Genomic DNA, 25126 nt, shown 5'->3' on the forward strand with positions numbered 1-25126 from the left:
GTGTTTTAAATCCACCCATTAATAACCCGTTATCTAATTGGGCAAGGGACAACTTGACCTTCCTGTTTTTGCTTCTACCTTGCGAGAGCGGCTTAGTTGGTGCTTGAGTAATCCTGTGTACTTTGAACATCATACGCTAATCGGCGGGTGTCTCGCTCGCATCGGGACAGCCGCAGCCAAAGTTGCGGGAAAGGATTAGGATGGACAGATGCGATAGGCCCGTGAAGACCCTCAAACCGTCCTCACTGGTATTGTGGAGGCTGTGTGTTGTGTTTACCTAGGTACAATGAGATGTGATGCAACTGGCGGGCCGATGATTTATCCGATTCTGCGCATCGCTGGTGTCACGTTGTTGATGGTTGTCCCGCAGGAAGATGAGAGCAGCCAGCGCGGCCTCACAGAATCCTCTGTCCGCGAAGGGAAGTAGCTGCACCTTAGTCAACCTCAGAATGTCGGACAGTCTCCTTCATTATGTCAACTCCCGCACAACGTCAGATGTTCAGAACAAGGTCTCGACAGCTGAGGCCAAGACGGAAAGTCAATAGTCGATCCTTGCAGACTGCTCAGCTCGAGCTCGATCGACTTCCGTCATGCTTAAATACCGCTGTCTCCCTCTCGGCCTTGTTCAAGCTTGTATCTGCCTGAGCCCGATACAACACTCATTTTCCCTGCCACCCAAACCAGCTAAGAGATCGACAACATGTCGACTCCCATCCCCGCGCCGCCCGGACTTCCCATCCTAGGCAACGTCCTGGACATTGACCCAAACCATGCCAATCAGAGTCTTCAGCACTTGGCCGACAAATATGGTGAGTACCTTGGAGCCAACCGCTTGCTGAGACGAGGATTGATCATCGTGCTAACATACGTCTTGAAGGCCCCATCTTCAAATTGACCACCCTCGGCACCGAAAGATATGTCATCAGCTCAATCGAACTCCTCAATGAGGTCTGCGATGAGAAGCGCTTCTGCAAGGCTGTGTCTGGTGCACTGCAACAAGTACGGAATGGAGTAGGAAATGGTCTCTTTACTGCCTACCCTGGTGAACATGACTGGGAGGTGGCTCACCGAGTTCTCGTGCCTGCATTCGGTCCGATCGGTATTCACGATATGTGTATGGTCTTCTCTCCTGCTTCTCTAAACAGTGCTGATGTTTGTAGACGACGAGATGTACGATATTGGCACCCAGTTGATTGCAAAGTGGGCGCGTGGTGGGCCTGAGCAGAAGATTGCAGCTACGGATGATTTTACTCGACTGACCTTGGACTCTATTGCCCTATGTGTCATGGACAAGCGTTTCAATTCCTTCTACTCAGAGAAGCTTCACCCCTTTGTGGACGCAATGGTGGGTTTCTTGCTGGAGTCCGGGCGCCGGACTCAACGTACAAGAATTGGGTCATTACTCAACAGATCAGTCGAACGTCAGTACTATCAAGACATCGACACTATGAGGACCGTCGCCAAGGAGATGGTCGATCACCGCAGAGCAAACCCGGTCGATAAGAAGGACTTGCTCAATGCGATGCTGTTCGGCAAGGACCCAAAAACGGGGGAGAGGATGACAGATGATAGTATCATCAACAACATCATCACTTTCCTCATTGCGGGACACGAAACGACCTCGGGGCTTCTTTCATTTGCCTTCTACCAGCTTTGCAAGAACCCTGAAGCAATGCGAAAAGCTCAAGAGGAAGTCGATTCAGTGGTCGGCAAGGGTCCGGTGACGGTCCAGCACCTGACGAAATTACCTTATATCGAGGCCGTCATGAGAGAAACTCTCCGACTCAACCCTACAGCTCCTGCGTTTGCCCTCAAACCACTGGACACAGTGGCTGGGCCTGTGGTGCTTGCTGGGAAATACACCATTCCTCCGGGCTCCCCCATCATCGCCCTCCTTACAAAAGCCCACCGTGACCCGGTCGTCTATGGCGCGGATGCCGAGGAGTTCAAGCCAGAAAGAATGTATGGAGAGAACTTTACGAAGCTGCCACCCAACTCTTGGAAGGTAAGTTTGAATCTGTCGATTGAGCAACGAATATATTGCTAATCGGATGCAAGCCATTCGGAAACGGCGCTCGTGGATGCATTGGGCGCCCTTTTGCATGGCAAGAAGCCATCCTGGCTATCGCTCTCATTCTCCAAAACTTCAACATCAGATTGGATGATCCATCATATCAGCTGCAAATCAAGCAGACCTTGACCGTCAAGCCAGACAATCTGTTCTTACGAGCCACTCTGCGTGAAGGTATCGATCCAGTGACATTGGAGAGAAAACTGTATGCAGGTATCCAAACCGAAGACGCTCATCACAAGGAACGCAGTGCGTTGGCCAAGAAAGTGGGTGGAGGGGGCAAGCCAATGCTCATACTTTACGGGTCTAACTCGGGCACCTGTGAAGGACTGGCACAGGGTCTTGCCAACAGCGCAGGAAATCGAGGCTTTAATGCTTCAGTAAAGCCTCTGGATGCTGCTGTCGAGCACCTACCAAGCGACCAGCCCGTCATAATCATCACCGCGAGCTACGAGGGCAATCCTCCCGACAATGCCGCGGGGTTCGTGGAATGGCTCAAGACGGTGGATGCTGAAAAGGTCAAGAACGTGCAGTTTGCTGTCTTCGGCTGCGGCCATCACGACTGGGTCACCACTTTTCAGAAAATCCCCAAACTGATCGACTCCGAATTGGCCGCTAAAGGAGCAAAACAAATCGTGGAGCGTGGACAGTCTGATGTCGCCGAGGGCAAAGTGTTTGACGACTTTGACGTCTGGCAAGATGAGAATCTCTGGCGTACTCTATCTGCTGATGGGGGTACTGACGAGACCTCGGAAGCTCTGAACATGGAGATCAGCACCAGCGCTCGTGCTTCACATCTCCGGCATAATGTGCAGGATGCGTTGGTTCTGGAGAATGAGCTGTTGACCGATCCCTCCATTCCAGAGAAGCGACACACCGAGTTCCAGTTACCAACCAACATGACGTATGAAGCAGGAGACTATCTTGCGCTGCTGCCAGTCAACAACATGAAAACAATCTCAAGGGTGCTCCGCCGGTTTGGGTTGCCATGGGATGCCATCATGACACTGGCCAAAGGTGCACATACCACAATTCCAACAGCAACACCCATTGCAATCACGGGGGTGTTGGCTGCATACGTGGAACTGAGTAATCCGGCCAGCCGTAAACACATTGCAACTCTCAGCAAGTACACCAAAGATGAATCTGTCCGCAAAGAGGTCCTGGGCATCACTGAGCCCTTGTCGGTCCTGGAAATCCTGGAGAAATACCCGAGCATCGAGCTCCCCTTTGCTCTCTACCTCGCTATGCTCCCACCTATGCGCATACGACAGTATTCTATCTCGTCCTCGCCACTGCAGGACCCGACCAAGGTCAGCATCACATACTCCGTGGTCGGTGCGGACACGAACCACATGGGCGTCGCAACAAACTACCTCAAGCTCCTGCAGCCGGGCACACGAGCGCAGTTGATGATCAAGAAATCACACGCGAGCTTCCATCTACCGCTAGACCCCAAAACGCCCATCATCATGGCCTGTGCAGGCACGGGTCTGGCGCCCTTCTTGGGGTTTGTCCAGGAACGTGCAGTCCGCATCGCCGCCGTTGGCGGAAACCGCGACGCGTTTGGCGAGGCCCTCTTGTTCATCGGTTGCCGCTACCATGACAAAGACCGCCTGCACGCCAAACAGCTGGATGAATGGGCCGAGCAGGGCGCTGTCAAGCTGTTCTACGCATTCAGCCGCGAACCCGAGCACTCGGAGGGATGCAAATACATACAAGACCGACTCTGGCGTGAGCGGGAGACTCTCAGCAAACTGTTCGGCGAAGGCGCCAAAGCGTACATTTGCGGCAATGCCGCACTGGGCAAGGGCATCGCAGACGTCGCTGCAAAGATCGCCGTTGAGGGCGCCAAGAAGGCCGGAAAGGACCTGTCGCACGAAGACGGCCTGAAGTGGTGGAACAAGTTGAGGGGCGAGCGCTATGCGGTCGATGTCTTTGATTGAAGCGGGGACTGGGATAACACCTGGGTATGCTAGGATGAGATTGTTACGCAAAGCTCGGACAGGAAAAGCCATAGTGCGCCATATCCAACATCAAGGCGTAGTAGGTATTAGGCCCGACATGGGAGGCCAGCAGACGGAATTTTCTTCGGGTATTCCGTTATGAGGAACGATTTTTGTTACAGATTTCCGTTCTAGGAACAAATAACTAATGCTTCTGCTCCACCATATACAAGAGTTGTTTTCTCTCTCCCTACCACAATACATGCTGGCGCTGCGTCGTGACGGGCCGATCGGGCAGATGCACCCACATGTTCTTGCCCAGCCTCTTCTTCAGCCGCCTCGCCTCCTTCTCAGCCTTTTCTCTCGTCCTCGTCTTCTCTTCCTTCAACAGCACGGTGAGGCCCGTGTGTGGCGGTCTCATGATGTACATGCGTCCTCGGGCGCGGTAGTCCGGTTCTCGTCCGTAGGGACCGCGGTTGGTCCACGCCTGGGCGACGTACATGTCGGTGGGGTCGGGGGCGACGCCCTTTTTGTACGTCTTCAACGGTGTCTGATGCGGGAGTGGTGGCGTCTCGCTGGGGTCTGCTTGCAGGAGCTCTGCGTTTTGGTTTTCAGATCCCGCGCGGCCCAGACCCATGCCCTTGACGACGATGGCCTCGTTCCGCGCTTGGATGAGGTGCTGCCGGACATCCTGGGCGACTTTCTTGTTCGAGAATCTCATCTGAAGAATCGCCTCGTCGATGGATTTGCCGGCAATTTGGCGGGCGAGCGGCGCCAGCTTCTTCATCGAAGTCTTGAAGAAATGCGATCGAGACATGTGGCTGCGCTCGGTCCGGGCGATCTTCACCTCCTTCGAGAGCCGGCCGCGATGTCTGATTTCTCGGATGACCATCTTGCGCTGCCATCGTAACCGGGCTCCGGGACGCGGATTGAGAGCTTGTTCCATGTTTGACGGATTTCGCTTCTCAAAGGCATCTTCGACGAGGAGGCCGGTCGGTTGGAAGGCTTTGCGCTTCAATTCTCCCCCAAAAGCGCTGGAGGGAGCGAGACCTCCTTGAGTAGCGTTTGCCTCGTAGTCTTTCCGTTGCTCGCTCAATTTGTCCTGGGCTCTTCGAGCTGCAGCCTTCATTCTTTCTGCCGGGGTCATTGGCTTCGCACTGGGTTCCGTCGTTTTGCCGGGAGATGGCTTTGCTGAAGGCGCGCTTGATTCCGTAGAGGCATATCGAACACTGGAGGTATGGAGCGACCTGCTGGCTGAGAGCTGGAGAGCGGACGTTTGACGACACAGCTCGACCAGGGGTGCAGGATCTGTTCGTGATCGACACGCTACAACGCAGTCAGTAACTTAGGTTATAAGGAATGAAGGGGGACGGAGGACTTGCCTCTGCAGATGTGTCGCAGAGACATCTGCTGGGTGTGCATCATGACGGCCTTGAGCTTAGAGCAAGCTCCGTTATATTGGGAACTGCTGTTTCGATGCGAATCAATTCAAGCGACATTGGCTTGAAGACTTTCCAGATGGAGGCTGTTGAAAAGTGCTTGGCAGCGGAACAACGTAAACCCATATCCGAACACACGCCCCTTTTCTGGACGAGCCTTTTCGCCTGCCTCTGCGATTACACCACAACCAATTTCATGTTGGGCGACACGTAAGAAGAATGAATGTCTCCCACGTTTGGTGATGGAAGAGATGATTCTCGTGACATCGATGATACCAGAGAAAACCCATGCGACATGATCCCCAAGTATCTACTTCTACACGAGAAGCGTCACCCTGGAAGGCAAAGCAGACTGCTATGGCCTGAGCACGAACCCGGCCAATAGGTACTGGTTGGAATCCAAAGTGGCATTTGACAGCTGCTGTTGTTGTTTAATGGTTATCTCAACGAAATCTACCCGAGAATCCGATACACTGAAGGAGAACCAAGTTCGATCAAGCAGAGCGATTGTGTATCAGGGACTAACGACCAAACCTACTCGCAAGTCTTTGGATTGTGAACAGCACCGAGTCTTTTCTAGAGACCTTCAAATCTTGCTCTGAGCATTTGGAAGGGTTTTTGACTCTCACTATGATGGATGGTCTCGGTGCTCGACATTGATTGCACGCAATAGGGCTACTGCAAGAGGGTATACTGACAGTGCACCAACTGTAAGCATGCGTCTTCTCTACTGGTTGACAACCTTGGCCTTTGAAGTGATAAAGCATAAAAATAGGGATCTGCTCTGAAACAGTTCACAGGCTCCAGATGTCGCAGGGTTAACAAGCACGAGCAAGGATAAGTCGATACGATATCGGAAACAGAGGCCGAACGTCCAATGAATAGAAGCTTTGATCGTGCATGAGGTGACCGCGCAGTTTGCGCGCCACAGCTTCGATCAATGCCTATCTCTGTGGTCAGATGTATAGACTGACCTTCGATACACGCTGTATTATGTACCTTCGTGTCCTGTGGCTCAGTGAACCCCTCAGACCCATCCGCCCCGGACCGTTACACCTTGGCAGAGGACGTCACCATGCGTTGGGCACCACCAGGGCCGGCGTAAGCCCGGAATCGGTACCCGGCATTTTGCGGTTGGATTTTGGTAAGCCCGAGTGATCGCTTGGGCCATCAAATAGCCACTAGCAGGGGAGCTAACGGTCTGGAAGCCCCCCATGGCACCAGCTTCTAGCCAAGGGAAAAGAGCCTGGCCCCAGCCCGAAGCCCCAGCCTGCAACTCTTTCGCATGCAGCCTCTGCCTGTCCTCTCAGCGACCGGAGTTTTCATCCAGCTCATGCACTCGAGGTTTAGCAAAATATTCCTGCTTCCTAGCTCTCTGACCCTTCGTCATTCCTTAACTTTTTACGCTGTCTGCACCCCGTGTACGAGGTACCCTTTGGTAGACCCTCGTTCCACGCCTCTCCGCTTCCTCGTCTACACAAACGCGCCTTAATCTCAACCCCCTCGGTCCCTGTTTCGTGCCCCTCCACACAAGTCCTGCCTTCTCTTATCGGAGGTCTGTCAGGTCCTCACTGAAAGAGGAGCATGGCCTCCTTAGTGAGTTGGGGAATCATCAAGTTGGAAAGAGTTGGAGCAGGCACATTCATCACATCAAGTTACTCGATAACCAAGAGACAGTAACCGTGCGACCATGGATATCAATTCTCTTCTTTCTCCCTCAGACAATGGTCGCGCCAGTTCACTCACTCCGTCAACTGGCACTCCGAGTCTGAGTCTGAGCCTGAGCCATTCGAATTCGACCTCGAATTCGCATTCACAACCACAATCACAATCGCAGTCGCCATTCAGGCATGTTCAAAGAGCGCAGTCAGGGACTACAGGCCTGGTGAATTCACCTTTAGGTCGCTCTGTTCAAACACCATCGAGCATTCCTGCCCATGTCAGAAGTCCTGCTCAGCAGATTCCGCATTCATCGCCGCTTATCAGCCCCGTGCCTGCTGGTACCGCGTCTGCTCATTTGCCTAGATCAAATTCCACGCCGACTATGGAGTCATTGGCAGACTTTAATTCCTCAAAGCCCACTCTACCCAGCCGTGACTCAACCGATAGCCAAATCTCATCATCGGGTCTCTTCCCCCACCTCACATCAGCTGGGGCGACTTCAAACCCTCGCGCATCCATAGACATCAACATGGTTGAGACGCCGCAGACTGTTATACGAGCGGACTACACCGACACTTCTCTCCCCACCGAGGCCCAACAAAGACTGGCTGTCCTGGCTGCGCACGTTCAAGAGACGCCCTCCTCGTATGAAACCCACAAGGAGATCATCAAAATCTTGCACCAAGGCTTTGTCGACCACATATATCCCTCGTCCAGCCCAAATGCTCACGGAGATCCTCGACAATACGACCTCCTCGCCGACCTTCGGCGTGCTCGTGAGAACTTGGACAAGCTCTTTGCAGTTGGTGAGGACCAGTGGCTGGATTGGCTTCAGGATGAGAGCATTCTTGCTCACACGACGGACGAGCGAAGGGCTGTTGTGGAAAAATGTCGGCGGGCGGTGACGGAGGAATACGGCAGCACACGACTGTGGTTAACTTACGGTGACTGGGTCTTGTACTGTCACAAATGGGCTCTCGACTCTTCTGGAGACACGCAGGGCGACGTTGATTCGGAACGCTTGAATGGTCGCGAAGTCTTCAACATGAGTATCGTCGTGGACACATGGACTGAAGCCGTGCAACGAACAAAGCATGACATGACCCGCAGTCATGAAGTCTGGAACAAGTACATGGCCGTTCGGTTTGGCGATGTCACCCAAAAATTGTCTTCAGCCGATGCCGCCTCCGTTCTCGAACTGTTCGAAACCCGTTTGCGCATACCACATGCCGAATGGCAGCAGACGTTCCAGGCGTTCTCGAGCTTTGTCTCCGCCAACATACCGGCAGATCAGTACGAGGAAATCATGGCGTCAAATCTCAGGGACTCTGCGAATGCAAAGAAGATTTGGAGTGACAGAGATGCGTTAGAGACAACTCTGCTGGACACTCAAAACGCTGCTGATGCTGCTCTCGAGTACCAAGCATTCTCAAAATACATCGAGTGGGAGCGTGCAGAGGAAAACAGGCCACAGACACAGCGGAAAGGTAGGGGCAAAAAGACGCAGGAGGTTCGAAACCCATACTTCGACATGGTCGACGCTCTTTATCAACGTGCGGAACTTCGCTTCCCTTCGGTGCCTGCGATATGGGAAGAGCATGTCGATTATTTGATCGAGAAGTCAAAGCCGACGTCGGATTTGCTAGGCGTCTTGTCTCGAGCCACAAAACACTGCCCGTGGTCAGGGTCGCTGTGGAAACAGTACATGTTGTCCTCCGAACTCGCAGAACAGCCGTTCCATGAAACCGAGGACATCAAGCACAGAGCCACCAGGACTGGGCTTCTGGACGCCGCAGGCATCGAGGAGGCTCTGGTCGTTCATGATGCGTGGTGTGGTTATCTGTTGCGGCGGACCAAACGTCCCGATGCTGTTGAAGAAGACGCTGATGTCGCGGAAATGGGAATCCGGTCGTCTATCGAGGCAGTCCACAGTCTTGCTTCGAAGTTGGGTATCGGAAGCGCATTTGACCCGTCCTTCCGCCTCCAGCGAAAATATGTCGAATATCTCAAGTCCCAGCGCCGGCTCGACAATGCAGGTGCACAATTCAACGATGCGGTGGCAGACTACGGGAAATATTACAAGTTCTGGCTACGTTATTACGAGTTCGAAATGCAGAAATCCATGCATATCGCCTTGCTCCAACGACCAGGGCCCGACCAGTTAGATTCTCTTTCTTCTGCCCCATTTGCTGTGGGGGTCTTGAAACAGGGACTCCTTCATCCCGGCTTAGACTATCCAGAACCACTCATGGAAGCGCTATTGAATCATTGTGAGGACTATGAAGATGCTGACGAACTGCAAAACGCCATAAGCTTGGTACGGAAAGTCCAGAAAGAACTCACCGCAAGGCGACAACAAGAAGCCCTTCATGCAGCAGAGGTCGCAGCCCAAACAGAACAAGCCGAACAAGAAGTGGCCAGTCGGACAGAGGAAGTCGCCAATGGTCTTCACATTGGGAAACGCAAGCGAGACGAAGAGTCGGAGGACGAAGAGGGAAAGAAAAGACGACGAAACGAAGAGGCCGTAGAGCCATCGATTGAACCCGATGTGCCCTCCATTGAAGAGCCGAAACGCGATCGTGAACACGCTAGCGTGCTGGTGCAAAATATCCCAACCAACGTCTCCGAGACAAAAATTCGGCAGTATTTCAGCAGTTGCGGTATTGTCAAGCAGGTCAAGATTTTACAAGACGAAGAAAACAGTGTCATTGTGGAGTTTGACGATGCCGACGCGGCTTCTTTCGCTCTGTCCCGAGATGGACGCGAGTTTGAAGGTGCTGAGCTCTCTGTCATTCTCAACACTGGATCCACGCTCTTTGTCACCAATTACCCTGCTGCCGCTGATGAATTATATGTTCGCAATCTGTTCCGTCCGTACGGGGAGATTGTTAACGTTCGCTTTCCTTCTCTCCAACGTAACAAGAAACGCCGATTCTGCTATGTCGAGTTCAAGCGGCCTTCAGAAGCGCAGGCTGCGACCGAGCTTGACAACAAAGACATTGATGGGTTGAAATTAGTAGCCAAAATATCCAACCCAGCGATACGACACTCAAGACAAGAGCGGAACAGTGATGGCAGGACGATCTTCGTGGGTCAGCTACAATTCAAGGCCACTGCCGAAGATATTGAAAAGGTCTTTTCCAAGTATGGATCCATCGAGCATCTCCGACTTCCCAAGGATCAGAAAATTGCCACTCGGAACCGAGGTATTGCTTTTCTGACGTACTCCAGTTCGGAGGAGGCGCAGGCTGCTCTGGCCATGCATGGCGAGGAGTTTCAGGGCAGGAAACTTACTGTCAATATGGCTTCCGAACGTGACGGCCGATCTGGTAAAAGCGTGAACGGGAGGTCGAAATCTCCCTCGCTGCACCCGGACGCAGCTTCTGATACTTCCAGTGTGCCGAAGACCGTGGACCAGAACGCCATCGAGGAACGACGGGAGCGGACTGTTGTCATTTGCGACGTGCCTGACATTGTGAATGAGAGTCGCATCAAGGCTGTGGCGGAAAAGATTGGTCCCGTGCGCAAGGTGATCCTGAAGACCAACCATCAGGGCGCGTTGATTGAATTTCAGAATATCCCGGATGCTGGCCGAGCCATGATAGAGCTCGACAACCTGGAAATCCATCCTGGTCGCCACATCCGAGTCACTACGGAAAAGGACATGTTGCAGCAGAGTCGGGAGCACAAGACAGATCAATTTGCTCGACGCCCCGCTCCAGCTCCTGTCACCTCTGCCGGTGGTCCAATTAGACGTCCGGCGCAGCCAGGGGTTCGAAAGAAGGGACATCTAGGTCAACGATCGAGTATATTACATGCGGCACATGAAAAGGACAGCACGATTACAGACGGAGAGAAAGGAAGTGGAAAGAAGACGAATGATGACTTCCGAAATATGATCAACCAGAGTTGAGAGCCCGGCAACTGGGTATTTGCGGGACATAGTGGGATGTGAAATGGATGACAGCTGCGTGGGCTTTTCTTCGCCTTGACATTTTGCGGCCTGTATTATAGAAAAAATAGCTGGGCAACCTCATTAATGGTGTGTGTACGACAAGATACCCGCGGTAGATAAGTAATTGATTCTGGAGGATGAAGAAATTAATGACAGCTAAATGATAGAGTGGAGTGTATTGACTGCGCCCGTGGAGGTTGAGAAATAACAGCCTCGCCGTCGGCCACATGCGAACTCGGATTATCATTCATCCATCATTTATCCGCGAGGTCCATCCCTGCACCACCATCATCTGCCCTCCATCCCTGCCGACTATTTCTATCCCTGCGGGCCTCTCTTTTCTCTCGTCTTTCATGACCTTGAGAATGAACACGAACACCAAGCAGTCTTCACATCCAAACCCACGATGAGCCAATCCCGCCTGCGACACGCCGCCTCCCACAACTGGTCGACCTTTCGGCGACAGCCATGGAACGAGATCTCGGGCTCGCTCGGCGACTTGGGCACGTTCCTACCGATTGCGATCGCCCTGGCCGAAGGTCACCAGATTTCCCTGACGACCACGCTCATCTTCACCGGCGTGTACAACATCTTGACGGGTGCCTTCTTCGGCATCCCCCTTCCGGTGCAGCCGATGAAAGCGATCGCCGCCGTCGCGATCCTCAAGTCCCTGACGGCAGGCCAGACGGCCGCTGCGGGCATCTTCGTCTCGAGCTGCATCTTGCTGTTCAGCGTCACGGGGATCCTGTCGTGGTTCACACGGGTCATTCCGATCCCCGTGGTCAAGGGGATCCAGGTGGGCGCCGGGCTGAGCTTGATCATCGCCGCGGGCACCAAAGCGCTGTCATCCCTATCGTGGACTAGGCCGTCATGGGCAGACAACTACATATGGATGACCCTGGCCTTCATCGCGCTATTCGCAATCAATCTCCGCCCGCGGACGCCCTATGCCCTGATCCTGTTCCTCGTCGGCGTCGTGTTCGCTTTGATCCAAATCACAGGGCACGACAAACACCACCTTCCAGGATTCCAAATGTGGCGTCCCTACACCCAAGCCCCTTCGGGAAAAGAGTGGAAAACGGGGATCCTGGACGCCGGCATCGGCCAACTCCCCCTGACCACACTCAACTCTATCATCGCCGTTGCCCACCTGGCCACTGATCTCCTCCCGGACATTGAAACCCCCTCGGTCACGGCGATCGGTCTCAGTGTCGCGGCCATGAATCTCTTTGGATGCTGGTTCGGAGCCATGCCCGTGTGCCACGGCTCCGGCGGGTTGGCGGCACAATACCGATTCGGCGCTCGCTCGGGCGCCAGTATCATCTTCCTCGGGTGTTTCAAACTCCTACTGGGCATTCTGTTTGGTGAAAGCCTTACAGATCTCCTTCATAGATTCCCTTTGGCACTCCTCTCGGTCATGATCATCGCGGCGGGGCTGGAGCTCGCTAGTGTCGGAGAGAGTCTGAACACGCCGCGGGCGCGAGACCTGGGCAAAGAAGCGTCACGCGCAAGACACACCGACATCACAGACGAAGAACAGAAGCAAAGATGGAGTGTGATGCTTGTGACAGCTGGCCTGCTTATTGCGTTTAAAAACGATGCCATCGGCTTTTGCGCCGGCATGTGCTGTCATTGGAGTTTTCAGTTGTCCAGCTATCTAACACGCAGAGCAACAAGAAATCGATACACTGAGACTCCCGACGATGCCGAAGAGCGCGAGAATCTTCTCCCATGAGAAACATCAAAAGTCACCAAGGTATCTCACCCTCGGAATTCGAATATGTCCCCGTTACTCCATCAGGCCCTTGCGCCACCAACTCGGCAACCCTGACAGCTCCCAATTTTGGATGCAATCCCTCTTTGTTCACGTCTGCATTGTTCAAACCTGTCGCACGATACCCTGGACACACCGTGTTGACCTTCCATTGCGGGTACAGCTTGGCGTAGTATACGGCGAGCGCGTTCACGGCGGATTTGCTCGAATTGTACCAGGGTCCCTTGAACATGATGCCACGATCTAGAGTGGTCTGTATGGATCCCAGGGTGGAAGTGATGAAAATGACCTTGGGCAACTTAGACTGTTCGAGTAGTGGCAATAGTTTGTCGGTGAGGACGGCGGTCGAGGTGACGTTGACGTTCATGCAGAGGTCGAATTTCTGCCGTACCGTAGCGTCCTGGGCCAGATGCTGTGCGGCCGTCCCGGCGTTGTTGATCAGGATGTCAAGTCTGCCAAAATGCTGCTGGATGGCCAGGAAGCAGTGCTCAATGGACTCGTCATCGGTGATGTCGAGCTGGATGGGGTTGACGTTGATGGGGGCGCCCATGCTCGCCACCGCCTCTTCGCCCTTGTGGGTGTCGCGGCATCCCATCAAGACTTGGTTGTTGGGGCTGTCGCCGGCGAGCCTCTTGACGATTTCATAGCCGATTCCTGCATTTCCGCCAGAGATGAGGATGATTGTTTTGCGCTGTGCGACGATGCTCGAGGGCCGAGTTTGGAGTTGTGGTCGAGACATTATGGAGGGGTTAGAGACACGGCGAGAGTGGACAGCGTTGAGGGGGTGATAATTACGACTTGACTGATGCTGAAGCCGTGTCAATCTTTAGAACAAGATATTTGAAAACTGTCAGTCTATCCTGTCCTATTGACGAGGAAAGAAAGGAATAACGATATCTCGTCAAAAAATAAAAATAAATTAAAGGCGAAATCAATGGGACGGAATGTGATGTTGCCCCAAAAGAGGAAAGGAAGTCGTCACCCACGGAGAATTTTCCCCTACCATGTACCACCTTGGTAAGTAAGTGGCAGGCTTGTAGGCTGGGTAGGTAAGGTACCTAGGTAGGCACTCCGTACTAATAATCGTTCTTGTTATTATTATTATACCCCGTAGTACTGGTTTTAGGAAATGGGTAATGGATTATGATCTGTACCCGTCGTACGAGAGGTACATACGTCACCAAGCAGGACTTTTGCGGGCAGAAGGGCAGAGGCGAAGTCGGGAAATGGACACGATGGAGTAACCGGCAGTTTTTCTCTTTGCCCTGCCCAATCACGCCAATCAAATACTACCTAGAAGGTATGTATCCCTCCCTGGCTGGCTGGCTGGCTGGCTGGGACTTGGGTCTTTTGGGTTTTCTGCACGTTAAGCACACACACACACACACATGATGCATGATGTTCTCTAGGCAGGCCATTGGGGGGGTTTTATCTCCGAGCCGGGGAAAAGAAGACAAAAACGACAAACGGCTCGGAAGCGCCGTTTCTTGGTTGATACATTTTCAGAATGTTCTTAATTTCTCTGGCACGCGCCTGGATGTGGGTTGGAAATAATTCATGGTCCTTTGTTTCACTTGTGCTCGATGCCGGATATTACATGTACGGTAGATTCACTCCAAGGATGGAGAACGAGAACGGGTCATGGTCTGGTCTGGTCTGGTCATATCGGGGGGCTCGAGCGTGGGTGAGGAAGGATACAAGTGTGTGCCTGAATGTGAGTGAGAGATGCAGGTGATGGCGGGCTGGCGGGCTGATGGGCAAGGAGGAGGATCGGTAAAGACACTCTCCTGAATGTCTGGACGTCTGGCACCATCAATGAGGACATGCGTAGAAAAAGAAGAAGAAGACGATGCGAGAAACTTGGAGTTGTCTTCTCTCCTTGGATACCTAGGTAGAGAAACGAGCCATCCCTTTTCCCCATTGTCCACCTTTCTCTTGTAGGTTATGACTTCCCGTCCAGCTTCGTGAACGCCCCAGGCCCGCCAGGGACTTGCAGCCAGTTCTTGTCATCGTAGCGCTCCTCGCCCTCGATCAGGTGGAACGTGTAGATGATGCGTCCCTTTTGACTCGTGTTCTTCTCGCTCTTGTGCAGGATGTTGCCGTGGATGAGCACCAGACTACCGGCCTCGACCTCGCCCAGGACATATTCCTCTTCTTTGTCAGAGGGAGTCTCGTGCTCAAAGTCCCGCGGCCATTGTCCGTCCTCGTCGGACACACTCTCAAACGTCGTCCCCGCGGACCCGTCGACTTCCCTGCGCACGAAGCGGTCGCGGATGGGCGCGCGTCGGTGGCTGCCCGGCGCGAAGCTCAGGCACCCGTTCTCTGCGCGGGCGTCCTCGAGGGCGATCCAGAACCCCACGGCCGACGGCCGGTGCGTGTACAGGAACGTGCTGTCCTGGTGCGGCGGGACGGCGCCCCCGATCTCGGGCTGCTTGCAGATGACCATGCTCTGCAGGAGGCGCGGGTCGCGGTAGCCTAGGTCGCGGGCGATCGCGGCGTTGCGGCGGCCGACCTCGCCGGCGTGCGACACGGCGCCAAACTCGGCCACCAGCCCGTGCAGGTTGTGTCCGATCTTGTTGATGGCCTTCTCCTTGGGCTTGTTCAGCGTCCCCGTCGCCGCGTCGAACGCGTCCTCCTCGAAGAAGAACCGCACCTTGTCCCCCGACGTCAGGAAGTAGTCGTCCCCCACGTGCTTCTTGTCCGTTGGCTTGCCCGCGTCGTCCGTCCCCGTTGTGAACCTCGTCATCGGGTGGTCCTCGAGCGGGAACTCGCTCAGCAGTTGGTGCGTCTTGGAGAGGAGGTTCTGACACGTCTCGCGTGACAGGTATGACGGGATTATGAGGTAGCCATCGCGCTGGAACGAGGCGACCTGTTTGGGCGTGAGGCCCACGACGGGTGTTTCTGATGACGGCGGGTCTGGCGAGATTCTCGAGGGCGCCATCTTTTGAGGGGTTCAGAAAATGGTGCCGGAAATTGGATGAGGGCTGTAGCTAGTGTTCAGTAGGGCTGTAGCTAGTGTTCAGTAGGGCTGTAAATGTACCTTACCTGGTGCATGGAGGTCTATTATAAAGGTGAGGAAAAATGTCAGACTCGATCCTTTTGTTCATGGCGATATTCCAAAGGCGGAGAACAGCGCGGGGGTTTCAATCGCCCTAAAGATCAGATCCACTGACGTAGACCTCAAAGAAAGTAAGATGCGCCTCACGCTTAGTATTTTCGACTGCGCGCCAAGACGAGGTAATTCAACACCCAGCCGGCTTAACCATCTTTAGGACGAGGGTGATACCGATTGTCTGAAGAGCAGACGATGCACCTTGTACTATATGGGCTAGATAGATATGGGTCGCGTTGGGGTTCTGGTGCAATGGTGATATTTGCGCTGGCTGGGAAGATGGCCATGGCGATCTGGTGAATTGATGACTATGATTCCAACTATGGATCAGACTGTCTAGTATATTCTGTACATCGTTTCACGGTTGAGGGGACAGACATGTACTCGGTCCGCAGTATAAGTGCCAGATTAAACCTAATATTGGAGACTCATTTCCGAATGCTGCTCAATTTTGGCCTGCGGTGACGCTTTCAAAAACTCCAAAGTCAATGATCTCCCTTGACCAAATCGTGGCTGGATGCCGTATATTCGAGCAGTAACGGGAATTTTCTGCGCAGATCCAGTTTCAATGAGAATCCCGCGTTTCCCTCTGTGGTCGTGCAAATCGGTGGTGTGAAGCTCCTCCGAGTACAAGATGGCTTCAGCACATACGGCAGCCAGGTTTGAGTCCCAGAAACCATCACGCCGATTGAGCTTGGACAGAATTTGTAATGCCTGACGTCGTAACTTTGGCTCACGACATCGAGTGGCGATCAAAAAAACTGGAGGTACTGGGGACAAGGCCGTGCATGTGAAAACCGCTTTCTTCAAGATCGGTAGACGGGAGAAGTATGACGGCCGTAATGTGCCAAAGTCTTCGTGCTCAACACGTTCCAGTTCACATGGGTCGCATTTGGGCTTAAGGACCACAAATGCCTCAATGATGGGAGCCGGTGTCTTTTTGCGTTTCCGCGACTTGGTGGTCGATACTGTCGATTCACGTGCGCCAGTGTTCTGAACATGCAGCAATTCTTCAGCAACATCGACCATGGACTGGAATATCGGCATGCATCCATCATAGTCCATGACCTCGTTCGGAGAATCTAGCAGTAGAAAGAGGCGGCTCACAAGGTACCAGAGTCGGAGAATCAGAGCTGCTTCACGGTGGTGACTCGCTCGGGCTGGACTGCGTGTCGAGTCTGGAGATGAAATCCTATCAAAGGCCTTTTTCCAATGATCGAGTTGTTGCGAAAGTGGCAAGTACCAGGTGTCACGTAACGCTGCCATCTCACTAGAAGACTTGTCCAGTTGTTTAGTGGTCGCTTCCAGTGTCACTCCGGTGAGCCGATCCACGATGATTTCGAGGGATTCAGTGGCAGCTGATATGGACTGAAACCGAACTGGTAGATGGGGATGCAGACCACCCAGAGAGTGGCGAGCTGTATGCACAGTTTGTTGCCCGATTTCTGCCAGCTGGCGTTCCAGGCGTCTAAACAGAATGGTCAGGATGGAGAGCGGAAAGTATGGTCGCTGTTGATTAGCATTTGTGACTTCGGCTCGGTCCAGTTCTCTAGAGACGGCTCCATACGTGTCGAGGAGTCTCAAACCACTGTGCACATGAGCCTTGGCTGAGCCGAGATGTCCCTGTAGAAGCTCGCAGAACGTGAACACGATGCAAGCTATCAAGGTCACCTCCATGCATCTCAGGTCCTCGTTTGCTGCGACGAGAGCTTTGATCGCGGACGAGTATTGCTCCAGGCCAGTCTTCAAAAACCCCGAAGCATGCAAAGCCTCATCTTCATATTCTTGGTGAAAGCCTCCTAGAGCACAGACAGCATGGCGGATAGCGGGTTCATGGTAGGCGGCCTGCAGTAGCAGCCTGTTCCAGACTTCCGTCTCTTCCTGAAAAGGACCACACAGTTCCAGAGACGATCGCAGCTGGTAGAATTCGAACGCCCGTCGTTGTCGTGTGTCTTGTAGGAAAAGGGCTTCAGACAACGACGGTCCGTGGTTTAGGTAATTGACAAACGTGAAGGATTCCGTCTTTTCACGTTTCGTTGCAACCTCGACATATCCATCACAGATTCGACCGCGCCGTAGGCAACGCTGGCATTGTGGCTTCATTTCGTCACATTTGACCTTGCGGATCCTGCGATTGTTTGTCAATGAGGGCGCTGGGAGTGGTTTCGTGTACAAAGGCGCAACTACAACCAGCGCCCGCTGAAACTCGGTACATGCGAGGCTGACCAGGTATCGGGTTGGGGCAATGGATTGGATTTTGACAAAACGGATGGAACTCACTTGCAGGTTTTGCAGCCCGTTCTTGTATATGCACGATGCTTGACTTGCTTGGTCGACGGCATCGCAAGCTAAAGTGCAAGGCATGACACAGGCTGGCACAATAGGCGACAAGCAAACAATCGTACTGCAGGAAGCTTCGGGGCTAAACAGCACTCTTTGCCTCTGCTGTGGCGCTACTGGCCCGGCCATGGGTGTGACGGCGAGGGGACACGAGAGGATGCGGTGAGGCGGGTGCCTGGGTGCTCAGATCTTCAGGTAGGGAGAGTAGCAGGTAATAGGTCATGTTCGAGTATCGTCCCCACGTCCTAATCCAGGGGCCATCAGGCTGATGTTTCGGGAAGCTCGCGGGGTGGCGGAATGGGTCCGAGCCGTCAGTCGGCACGCCGAGAGCGCTAAGCCTTTCGCGGGCGTGACTCCCGAGCCAGTCCATACAATGACCACCTCTACGGTGCAGCCTCGTCGGTTATTTTCAGGTACCACGCCAACGCACTGAGATTGTCGATCTCGACCTGAAAAGACATCTTCGCAGACTGCCACGGCCCCGTGCTACTACTCTCTTCGCGAGATTCGCTCGACACCATGCGTGTTCAAATGCCTCAGTAATAACGAGTAACGGGAATTGTTGACTCCGCCGCATCCCCTACACTCGAGGCGGGTCAGCCTCACCCTCCGTTACTGAAGCAGATTGACCTATGCACATCCATTCTCGCGATTGGACTGTTCGCAATGCCTTCACCTGAAGGAAGTACGCATCCGAAATGGTGGGACGCGCATTCACCGGCTCCAACACAGTGTTTCTATTGTTCCTCAGGACAAGGGTAGTCGCCTTGTGGACTGACAAGATATAAAATCCGTCGGACCGTTATTCATGACAGTTCTCCAACCTTGGCTCCTTGTCTCAAAATGCGTACCTCTTGTGGATGGGCGACTGCACTCTTCTGCTTCTCCATTACCTTGGCAGCAGGCCACCCAGAAATCCTCTGGACTGACTGTAGCGAGCACGTTCCACCCAGCGATGTTTTCAATGCCACCGGCGTTGACCTTCAACACCTCCCCTCGACGCTCAAATGCGGCCTGCTTGTTGTGCCAATGGATTACTCCAAGCCACTAAGCGAGAGCAACAATATCACTCTGGGCCTGGCTATGCACCGGCCGGCTCAGCCGAGAGGCGTTATCTTCTTGTTCGTCTACCCTCGGAAAAGCTGTCTGTCTTCAAAAAAAGTTGACCCAACATAAGCTGTCCAGGTGGCTCGGATAATGCAGTCGTACACGCGTGGAATCTTGCACTCAACATTACCTCCCCATTCATTCCTGATTTCTCGGACTTGACAGACTACGACTTGATGAGTACTCAACCCCGGCCACTTCTAGTCAACTGAAACTAATATTTTTTCTTCTAGTGATGGATATTCGTGGTACCTACAGCTCCAATCCCCTGAACGTTTCGCTGGAAACAGTTCTGCCCTTGTTCAACCCCTAGTGAGTCCCTCCGCCTATCCTTTGTGAGAGAGTCCCGAAGCATAACACTCAAAAGCCCGACGTCTCAGGATGAATTTAATACTGCGAAAGAGATTGCTGCCGCCGCCATACAGTCGTGGGTCGATTCAAGTTCACCTCCGGGAATCGTTGGGCATGTCGGCACACGAGAGGTTGTTCAGGACTACAATCAGATCCGTCAGGCCCTAGGCTACGAGAAAATCCACTTTATCGGCGCTTCTTAGTGAGTCGAGTCTCCTTTGTACTCCTGGATGCAACGACTCCAACTAACTTCAGGCGTCCACAGTGGGAGTTATCGAGCTTTACAGTTCGCTCAAACATATCCCGATTCTGTGGGCCACTTTGTGCTGGACGCGGTGGTGCCTCACGGAGTTGTAAGTGCACCAGGTTTGTAGCTTACGTTGACAACTAATAATTACTTTGCAGTGTCCTTCTCAACAAGCCGAAAATGAGATGGCAGCCGCAAATCGGGTCTTACTGAGAGCAGATGCATATTGCCAGAACAACTCGTCGTGCCCCTTCAGTGGTGCAGGCAAAGGCAGTGTTCCAGAAGTGGGTGCCATAGTCTCTGGAGATTGTGTCTAACAGAATTATTCGCTAACATTTGTCAGGCATACCGTGAAATCATGAAGACAGCCTCCAACTCATCTATCGACACTGTCTGGGCCATTCAAGCAACCATCACCGGGCTGCTCCAAGATCAGCCCGACTTTCCTCAGATTATCGACTTGATTGCCGCGTTGTCGATGAATATCAGCGCTTTGGACGCTTTGCCCCAACAAGCATTGACGGCCGGGAGCATTGTTGCTTATGTTCTGGAGTGCGGTGACTCTCGTGCGTGGGTGTCCTTCTGCGAATAAATGATAGCTGGTCTGACGGATACACAGCTTTGACTACAACGTTTTCTGGGTTTCAAAAATCTTTGAACGCTGGTCTAGCGGTAAGAACTGTGTCTCAAGCTGCTTGATTCAGTTATAGGACGAAGGGCTGACCAAGATTTGATCATAGCTTGATACCAACAACTTCGGTCAAACAACAACTTGGCTAGCACAAGTCAGTTTTGTCACTACCAATGAGTGTTTTTGAACTTGACGCTGACACGGTCCAGCTTGCTTGCTCAGCTTGGCCGTTCGACACAGCGCCATTGGTACCAATCCGCACGGAAATCCCCATGCTGGTCGTCACGGCGGATTTCGATGGCAGGTAGGTTTTGACCCAGGCGCAAACCATTAGAGCTCAAAGGCAATCTTCTGACAAACTTGCTTCACATGACACAGCGCACCAACAGAATGGACTACGATGACGATGCCCGACATTCCGAATGGTCATCTGGTTGTTCGGCATGGCGATGACCATGTTTCATTCAACCGTAAGTGCCGTCTATTGCCTTGCGTTTTCCCTTTCTAGGGAGAACTAACCAGGCCCTTCCTTTTCGATAGTGCCCGCTGAATCCTCGACCGCGATCGCGAAGCGCTTCTTGCGCACTGGAGTCTTGCCGGGCCATTCCAACAATACGTTTGTGACCGTCTACGCCTCGCCTGTCAAGAGAGGTCCGATTGCCGACCCTTACAGTGTCCCGACTGGGTTTCAGGCTGGCGATGTGGATAGTGCATGATTTTATTCTGCAAAGAAGCCCCTGATGTCACGCGTGGTCAGTGAAGGGATAAGGTCTCTCTTTTTTTATTTTTTTCAAGGTTCCATTTCAAGTTATAAAATATACAGGGCTCCCGAACGTTGTGAAGGTGCTCAATCCAATCACTGTTGTGGAACTGGGAAATGGTAGGAAATCATTAGAATCACCACTGGGCAGGACAGGCACAATGATAATTTTGACCAGGGGGGACCACCCAAATATACCTCATCTAGATGGTACGGTCGAGACTCGCGTTTCATTACAAGGGGGCGGTGTGGGGGAAGTTGGCTGAATCCTACGTGAGGTCGAGGCCCGCGCAACAGGTATCACAGCATGAATGTGGGTTATTGGATTCTCTCCCGTTGATGGAGGTGCCTCCGGCCGGTCAATGTTTGTCTCTTGTTGGAAAGCTGTCGAGAACCCTTTTCCCCTTTCCCGCCCTTTTACCGCTATGATAACTAGCTATTCCTGTCTCAATCCAACCGTAGTGCCACCAGCTTGGGAAGGAAGTCCTTCGTCACGTCACCATTATCAAGCAACTTTATGAATTCCACATGGTGTACAATCTTCTCAATATGGCAGACCAGATAGTCAGAGATCAGATCGCGTAATTGGTCAATCTTCGGGTCACGACACGGAGTGTTTGCATAGGTGTACTTCAATAACTCGACAACGTCGCCGACCCGCTGCTGATGCAGCTTGAATCTTGACAAGGTGAGTCGGAGCTTCTGTAGGACCAGTTCCTGGAGCGGCTCAATGAAATACTGGTCGGCAAAGACGTAGAGTTTGGCGTGACACAGGAAGACAGATGTGTAATCCTGATGTTGGTCTTCATTGACTTCCGGATCCCAGCACATAATCCCCTTTAAGTGTGCTTTGGTCTTGAAAGAGTCCCACGCCTTTTCACCCTTTGACCTCCCATTTTCGAAGGGGTTTGGAGAACCAGTGTCTTCGAAGGTTTCTGAATAGAAGGCGTTATTCTTTCTGCCTTTCTTGCTTTTCTTCTTGTAGGAGCAACTCTCGCCCCAGAAGCCCAAACTTTGAGCAGGCTCCGCGGTTGGAGCGTCGTCACAGGAGACTGGTTCTTCAGCTGGTGGAGCAGGGATATCATCGTCATTGTCTGCTGTGGAGGGAACGCTATCTGACTTTGGCTCGGCGACAGCATAGTCACCTGTATAGGCAAATTGGATGACGCGAACAAAAGTCTCTTCATCCGTATCCTTCAACAATGCATATCGATTCTGTGCTTCCTTCATGCCTCCTCCGAACAGGGCAGCCATGCGGTCAGACAGCTTTGTAGCAAGTCTGCCATGCATGTAGAAAGGTTTTGCTGTTGGACCAACGAGGAATTTAAAAGGTTCCGAATCGACAAAGCTGTCAAGCATGAGAAATCAAAGCTGGCGAGGGAGATCATGCGTCGATAAACATACCTTTCGTAGGCAATATCCATGGCTGCGGCACCAAACGGCATAGCAAAAGACGCGATTCAAGAGGAGAGAGGCAGATCGAAGAAACTTACAGGTCAAACTGCGATATTAACATCCTGCGTGTGCAACAAGCATAGTATGGGGGTTAAAGAGCTTCCACATGCGTTCGCCAGGCAGGCTGCATCAAAGGACGAATGGTTTCAGACTTTCACAGTGACACGACATGAAGTGACGTGTTCAACCGAGCCAACTGCATGTGGGATGGTACTTTGTATGTGGTGTTTTATCATTCGGCAGCCTTACAGTAGAACATGAAATGGCATGCAGGGCGCTGAGGCTGAGTCTGAGGATGAGGAGATGTCGCAGGTGCCTCAATAGAACTAGACTCGTGACTTTGTACCTCTACCTTGGCAAGCCTGGGACATAATCGTTCTGGGACGAGCTTCTAGGCCCTAACTTGGTTAATTGGCAATAATCGGCAAAGGGTTCACGCAAGGCCACTAGCCCTACCACGCCACGCCTACCGAAGCCCCGCCATCCCCTCCCCACTATGTGGAGCGTACCAAGCCGATGGCCATGCCTACCATTACTGTTGCCCCCCACCTATAAGGAGCTTTAATTACTATCCCTGCCCCTCTCCCGCCGATTTGCTCCCGGCATCAGCTTGAAGCCCCGCCGACAAGGCACAATCCCTGCCCCTCCTTCCCTAAAAAGCTTCCAGCCGCCTGCATTTGATCAAAAACAGCACTCCCCTCTTAGAGAAAACATAGGAGGCTGGTGCACACGCCGCCGCCATCGTCATGCGTAGTGGTGAGAGGAAGAGAATCTATCATATGCCCACGCATGACCGACATGCATCATGCATGCAAGTGTGTCTCAAAAGTCCGTGCGTTCGTCAGCTCTTGATCCAGTCCAACTACTTACCCAAACCACTCGGTACCAATCCCACCCCCGAGGAGCTTGGACTGCAGGTTTGAGTGCTTTGTTTCCTATCCTCAGACCTTTACGCAGCTCACCTCCCAATGCTGTGTCCTTGCGCAGATGCAATTTCGACCCCGTGAACATCATCCAGTTGCCCATCTATTCCCTCGCCCTCATTTTCCTCCGTCTCCATGCCATTGATCCAGCAGAGGTCGCCAGACCCGCAATCGGAGTGGTCGCCCGTCGTGCAAACGACAACTGCGCAGACTGAGTGGGAAAGCTGGACGAGCGTCTCGCAGCAGGTCTGGAGCACATCGACTCCCGCGCAAGAATGGACCACATCATCCTATGAAGAATGGGCGACGAGTTGGTCGACACAATCTGGATGGATTACGAGCTATACCGCGACGACGGACTGTGCCTGTGAATGGGTAGTTACGTCTTCCTCATCGTGGTGTCCGACGCCTATCGTTGTCACCCCTACCACGACCAGCTTGATTCCTATCGAAACGACGCCCGCGGGTGTCATTGTCGTCGATGACCACGACCATCAGGGCCTGGCCCCCGGCGTTGTGGGCGGCATTGTGCTCGGCGCCTTCTTCGGCGTTCTCTTACTCGTCCTTCTATGTATCTGCTGGTTCCGCAGCTACCGGCCCCGACGATACTATGCGGGATCCTCGTCCTCCTCCTCGTCATCGTCCAGTCACTCGCGGCGGCGCAAACCGCCTGTGGTTGTCATCGACCCTTACCCCCGCAGACCTGCGGCAAATCTCACTTTTGTCGGCGGAGGAAACTACCCGGGAACGCGGGTCATGGTCACAAAGACGCAAAAGACCTTTGTCAGACCACCGCCTGTCAGGCAGGTCAGAACTGTGAGGCATACGAGGAGGGCGCAGAAGATCGTGGTCGTGGAAGACTGACGCGAGAATGAGAGAGGATCTGATTGAGCCCCGTGGAATCTTTTGTTATCTTATCGGAGAGATGGCAGAATATTGACGATGTTTACATGACTACGCAATGAGGGATGAGAAGAGGGCGGGACATTGGCATTGACGGGCGCAACGACGGTATACCCACACATATGGAAGGGCTGGTTTCTTGCTTACATATATATCCACGAGTCTATGTTACGGAGGAAAAGGGAATTTTAAGAGAGATGAATTCATGCACAGCTTGGTATATTCCGAGTACATATTTACGCAGATTGATTGAGCCCAGATGAATGACATGGAAAATCCAAATCAATCTCATACCTTAAAAGCTTTCTGTCGTCAGCACTCCGAGCATTATTAAGGAGGACTACTATCGCCATGTAAATCAATAACGGGGACGACAAGCAAGCAATCTATAAGGAAGGCAAGCCGACTGCGTTGCCTCGGGCCACGGTTTGACTGTTTGATTGTCCTCGT

At 52.9% G+C, this 25126-nt stretch overlaps 10 protein-coding genes across 10 annotated transcripts; 5 read left to right on the forward strand and 5 right to left on the reverse strand.

Annotated features, from left to right (window-relative positions):
• Window positions 1–700: 700 nt before the first annotated feature.
• Window positions 701–4017, forward strand: AYO20_00970 (hypothetical protein; the record flags this gene model as incomplete). Its single annotated transcript, XM_022639277.1, has 4 exons — window positions 701–809; window positions 878–1099; window positions 1146–2005; window positions 2059–4017. 4 exons carry the CDS (start codon window positions 701–703, stop codon window positions 4015–4017), a joined length of 3150 nt encoding a protein of 1049 aa, XP_022504585.1.
• A 250-nt stretch (window positions 4018–4267) lies between these two features.
• Window positions 4268–5146, reverse strand: AYO20_00971 (hypothetical protein; the record flags this gene model as incomplete). Its single annotated transcript, XM_022639278.1, has 1 exon — window positions 4268–5146. One exon carries the CDS (start codon window positions 5144–5146, stop codon window positions 4268–4270), a length of 879 nt encoding a protein of 292 aa, XP_022504586.1.
• A 2000-nt stretch (window positions 5147–7146) lies between these two features.
• On the forward strand, window positions 7147–11031 carry AYO20_00972 (hypothetical protein; the record flags this gene model as incomplete). Its single annotated transcript, XM_022639279.1, has 1 exon — window positions 7147–11031. One exon carries the CDS (start codon window positions 7147–7149, stop codon window positions 11029–11031), a length of 3885 nt encoding a protein of 1294 aa, XP_022504587.1.
• A 448-nt stretch (window positions 11032–11479) lies between these two features.
• Window positions 11480–12808, forward strand: AYO20_00973 (hypothetical protein; the record flags this gene model as incomplete). The annotated part of the gene is made up of 1 exon (XM_022639280.1): window positions 11480–12808. The coding sequence occupies one exon, from the start codon at window positions 11480–11482 to the stop codon at window positions 12806–12808; it is 1329 nt and encodes a 442-aa protein (XP_022504588.1).
• A 54-nt stretch (window positions 12809–12862) lies between these two features.
• On the reverse strand, window positions 12863–13586 carry AYO20_00974 (hypothetical protein; the record flags this gene model as incomplete). Its single annotated transcript, XM_022639281.1, has 2 exons — window positions 12863–12931; window positions 12984–13586. 2 exons carry the CDS (start codon window positions 13584–13586, stop codon window positions 12863–12865), a joined length of 672 nt encoding a protein of 223 aa, XP_022504589.1.
• Window positions 13587–14789: 1203 nt separating this feature from the next.
• AYO20_00975 (hypothetical protein) lies at window positions 14790–15788 on the reverse strand (the record flags this gene model as incomplete). The annotated part of the gene is made up of 1 exon (XM_022639282.1): window positions 14790–15788. One exon carries the CDS (start codon window positions 15786–15788, stop codon window positions 14790–14792), a length of 999 nt encoding a protein of 332 aa, XP_022504590.1.
• Window positions 15789–16373: 585 nt separating this feature from the next.
• On the reverse strand, window positions 16374–18062 carry AYO20_00976 (hypothetical protein; the record flags this gene model as incomplete). The annotated part of the gene is made up of 1 exon (XM_022639283.1): window positions 16374–18062. One exon carries the CDS (start codon window positions 18060–18062, stop codon window positions 16374–16376), a length of 1689 nt encoding a protein of 562 aa, XP_022504591.1.
• A 1080-nt stretch (window positions 18063–19142) lies between these two features.
• Window positions 19143–21351, forward strand: AYO20_00977 (hypothetical protein; the record flags this gene model as incomplete). The annotated part of the gene is made up of 11 exons (XM_022639284.1): window positions 19143–19420; window positions 19477–19586; window positions 19640–19718; window positions 19774–19959; window positions 20023–20110; window positions 20163–20288; window positions 20348–20570; window positions 20624–20676; window positions 20845–20939; window positions 21014–21105; window positions 21176–21351. 11 exons carry the CDS (start codon window positions 19143–19145, stop codon window positions 21349–21351), a joined length of 1506 nt encoding a protein of 501 aa, XP_022504592.1.
• A 491-nt stretch (window positions 21352–21842) lies between these two features.
• Window positions 21843–22819, reverse strand: AYO20_00978 (hypothetical protein; the record flags this gene model as incomplete). The annotated part of the gene is made up of 2 exons (XM_022639285.1): window positions 21843–22743; window positions 22800–22819. The coding sequence occupies 2 exons, from the start codon at window positions 22817–22819 to the stop codon at window positions 21843–21845; spliced, it is 921 nt and encodes a 306-aa protein (XP_022504593.1).
• Window positions 22820–23908: 1089 nt separating this feature from the next.
• Window positions 23909–24637, forward strand: AYO20_00979 (hypothetical protein; the record flags this gene model as incomplete). Its single annotated transcript, XM_022639286.1, has 1 exon — window positions 23909–24637. One exon carries the CDS (start codon window positions 23909–23911, stop codon window positions 24635–24637), a length of 729 nt encoding a protein of 242 aa, XP_022504594.1.
• Between the last annotated feature and the right edge of the window lie 489 nt (window positions 24638–25126).

This window comes from Fonsecaea nubica, assembly GCF_001646965.1.
Source record: "Fonsecaea nubica strain CBS 269.64 chromosome Unknown Scaff4, whole genome shotgun sequence".
Classification (NCBI taxonomy): Eukaryota; Fungi; Ascomycota; class Eurotiomycetes; order Chaetothyriales; family Herpotrichiellaceae; genus Fonsecaea; species Fonsecaea nubica.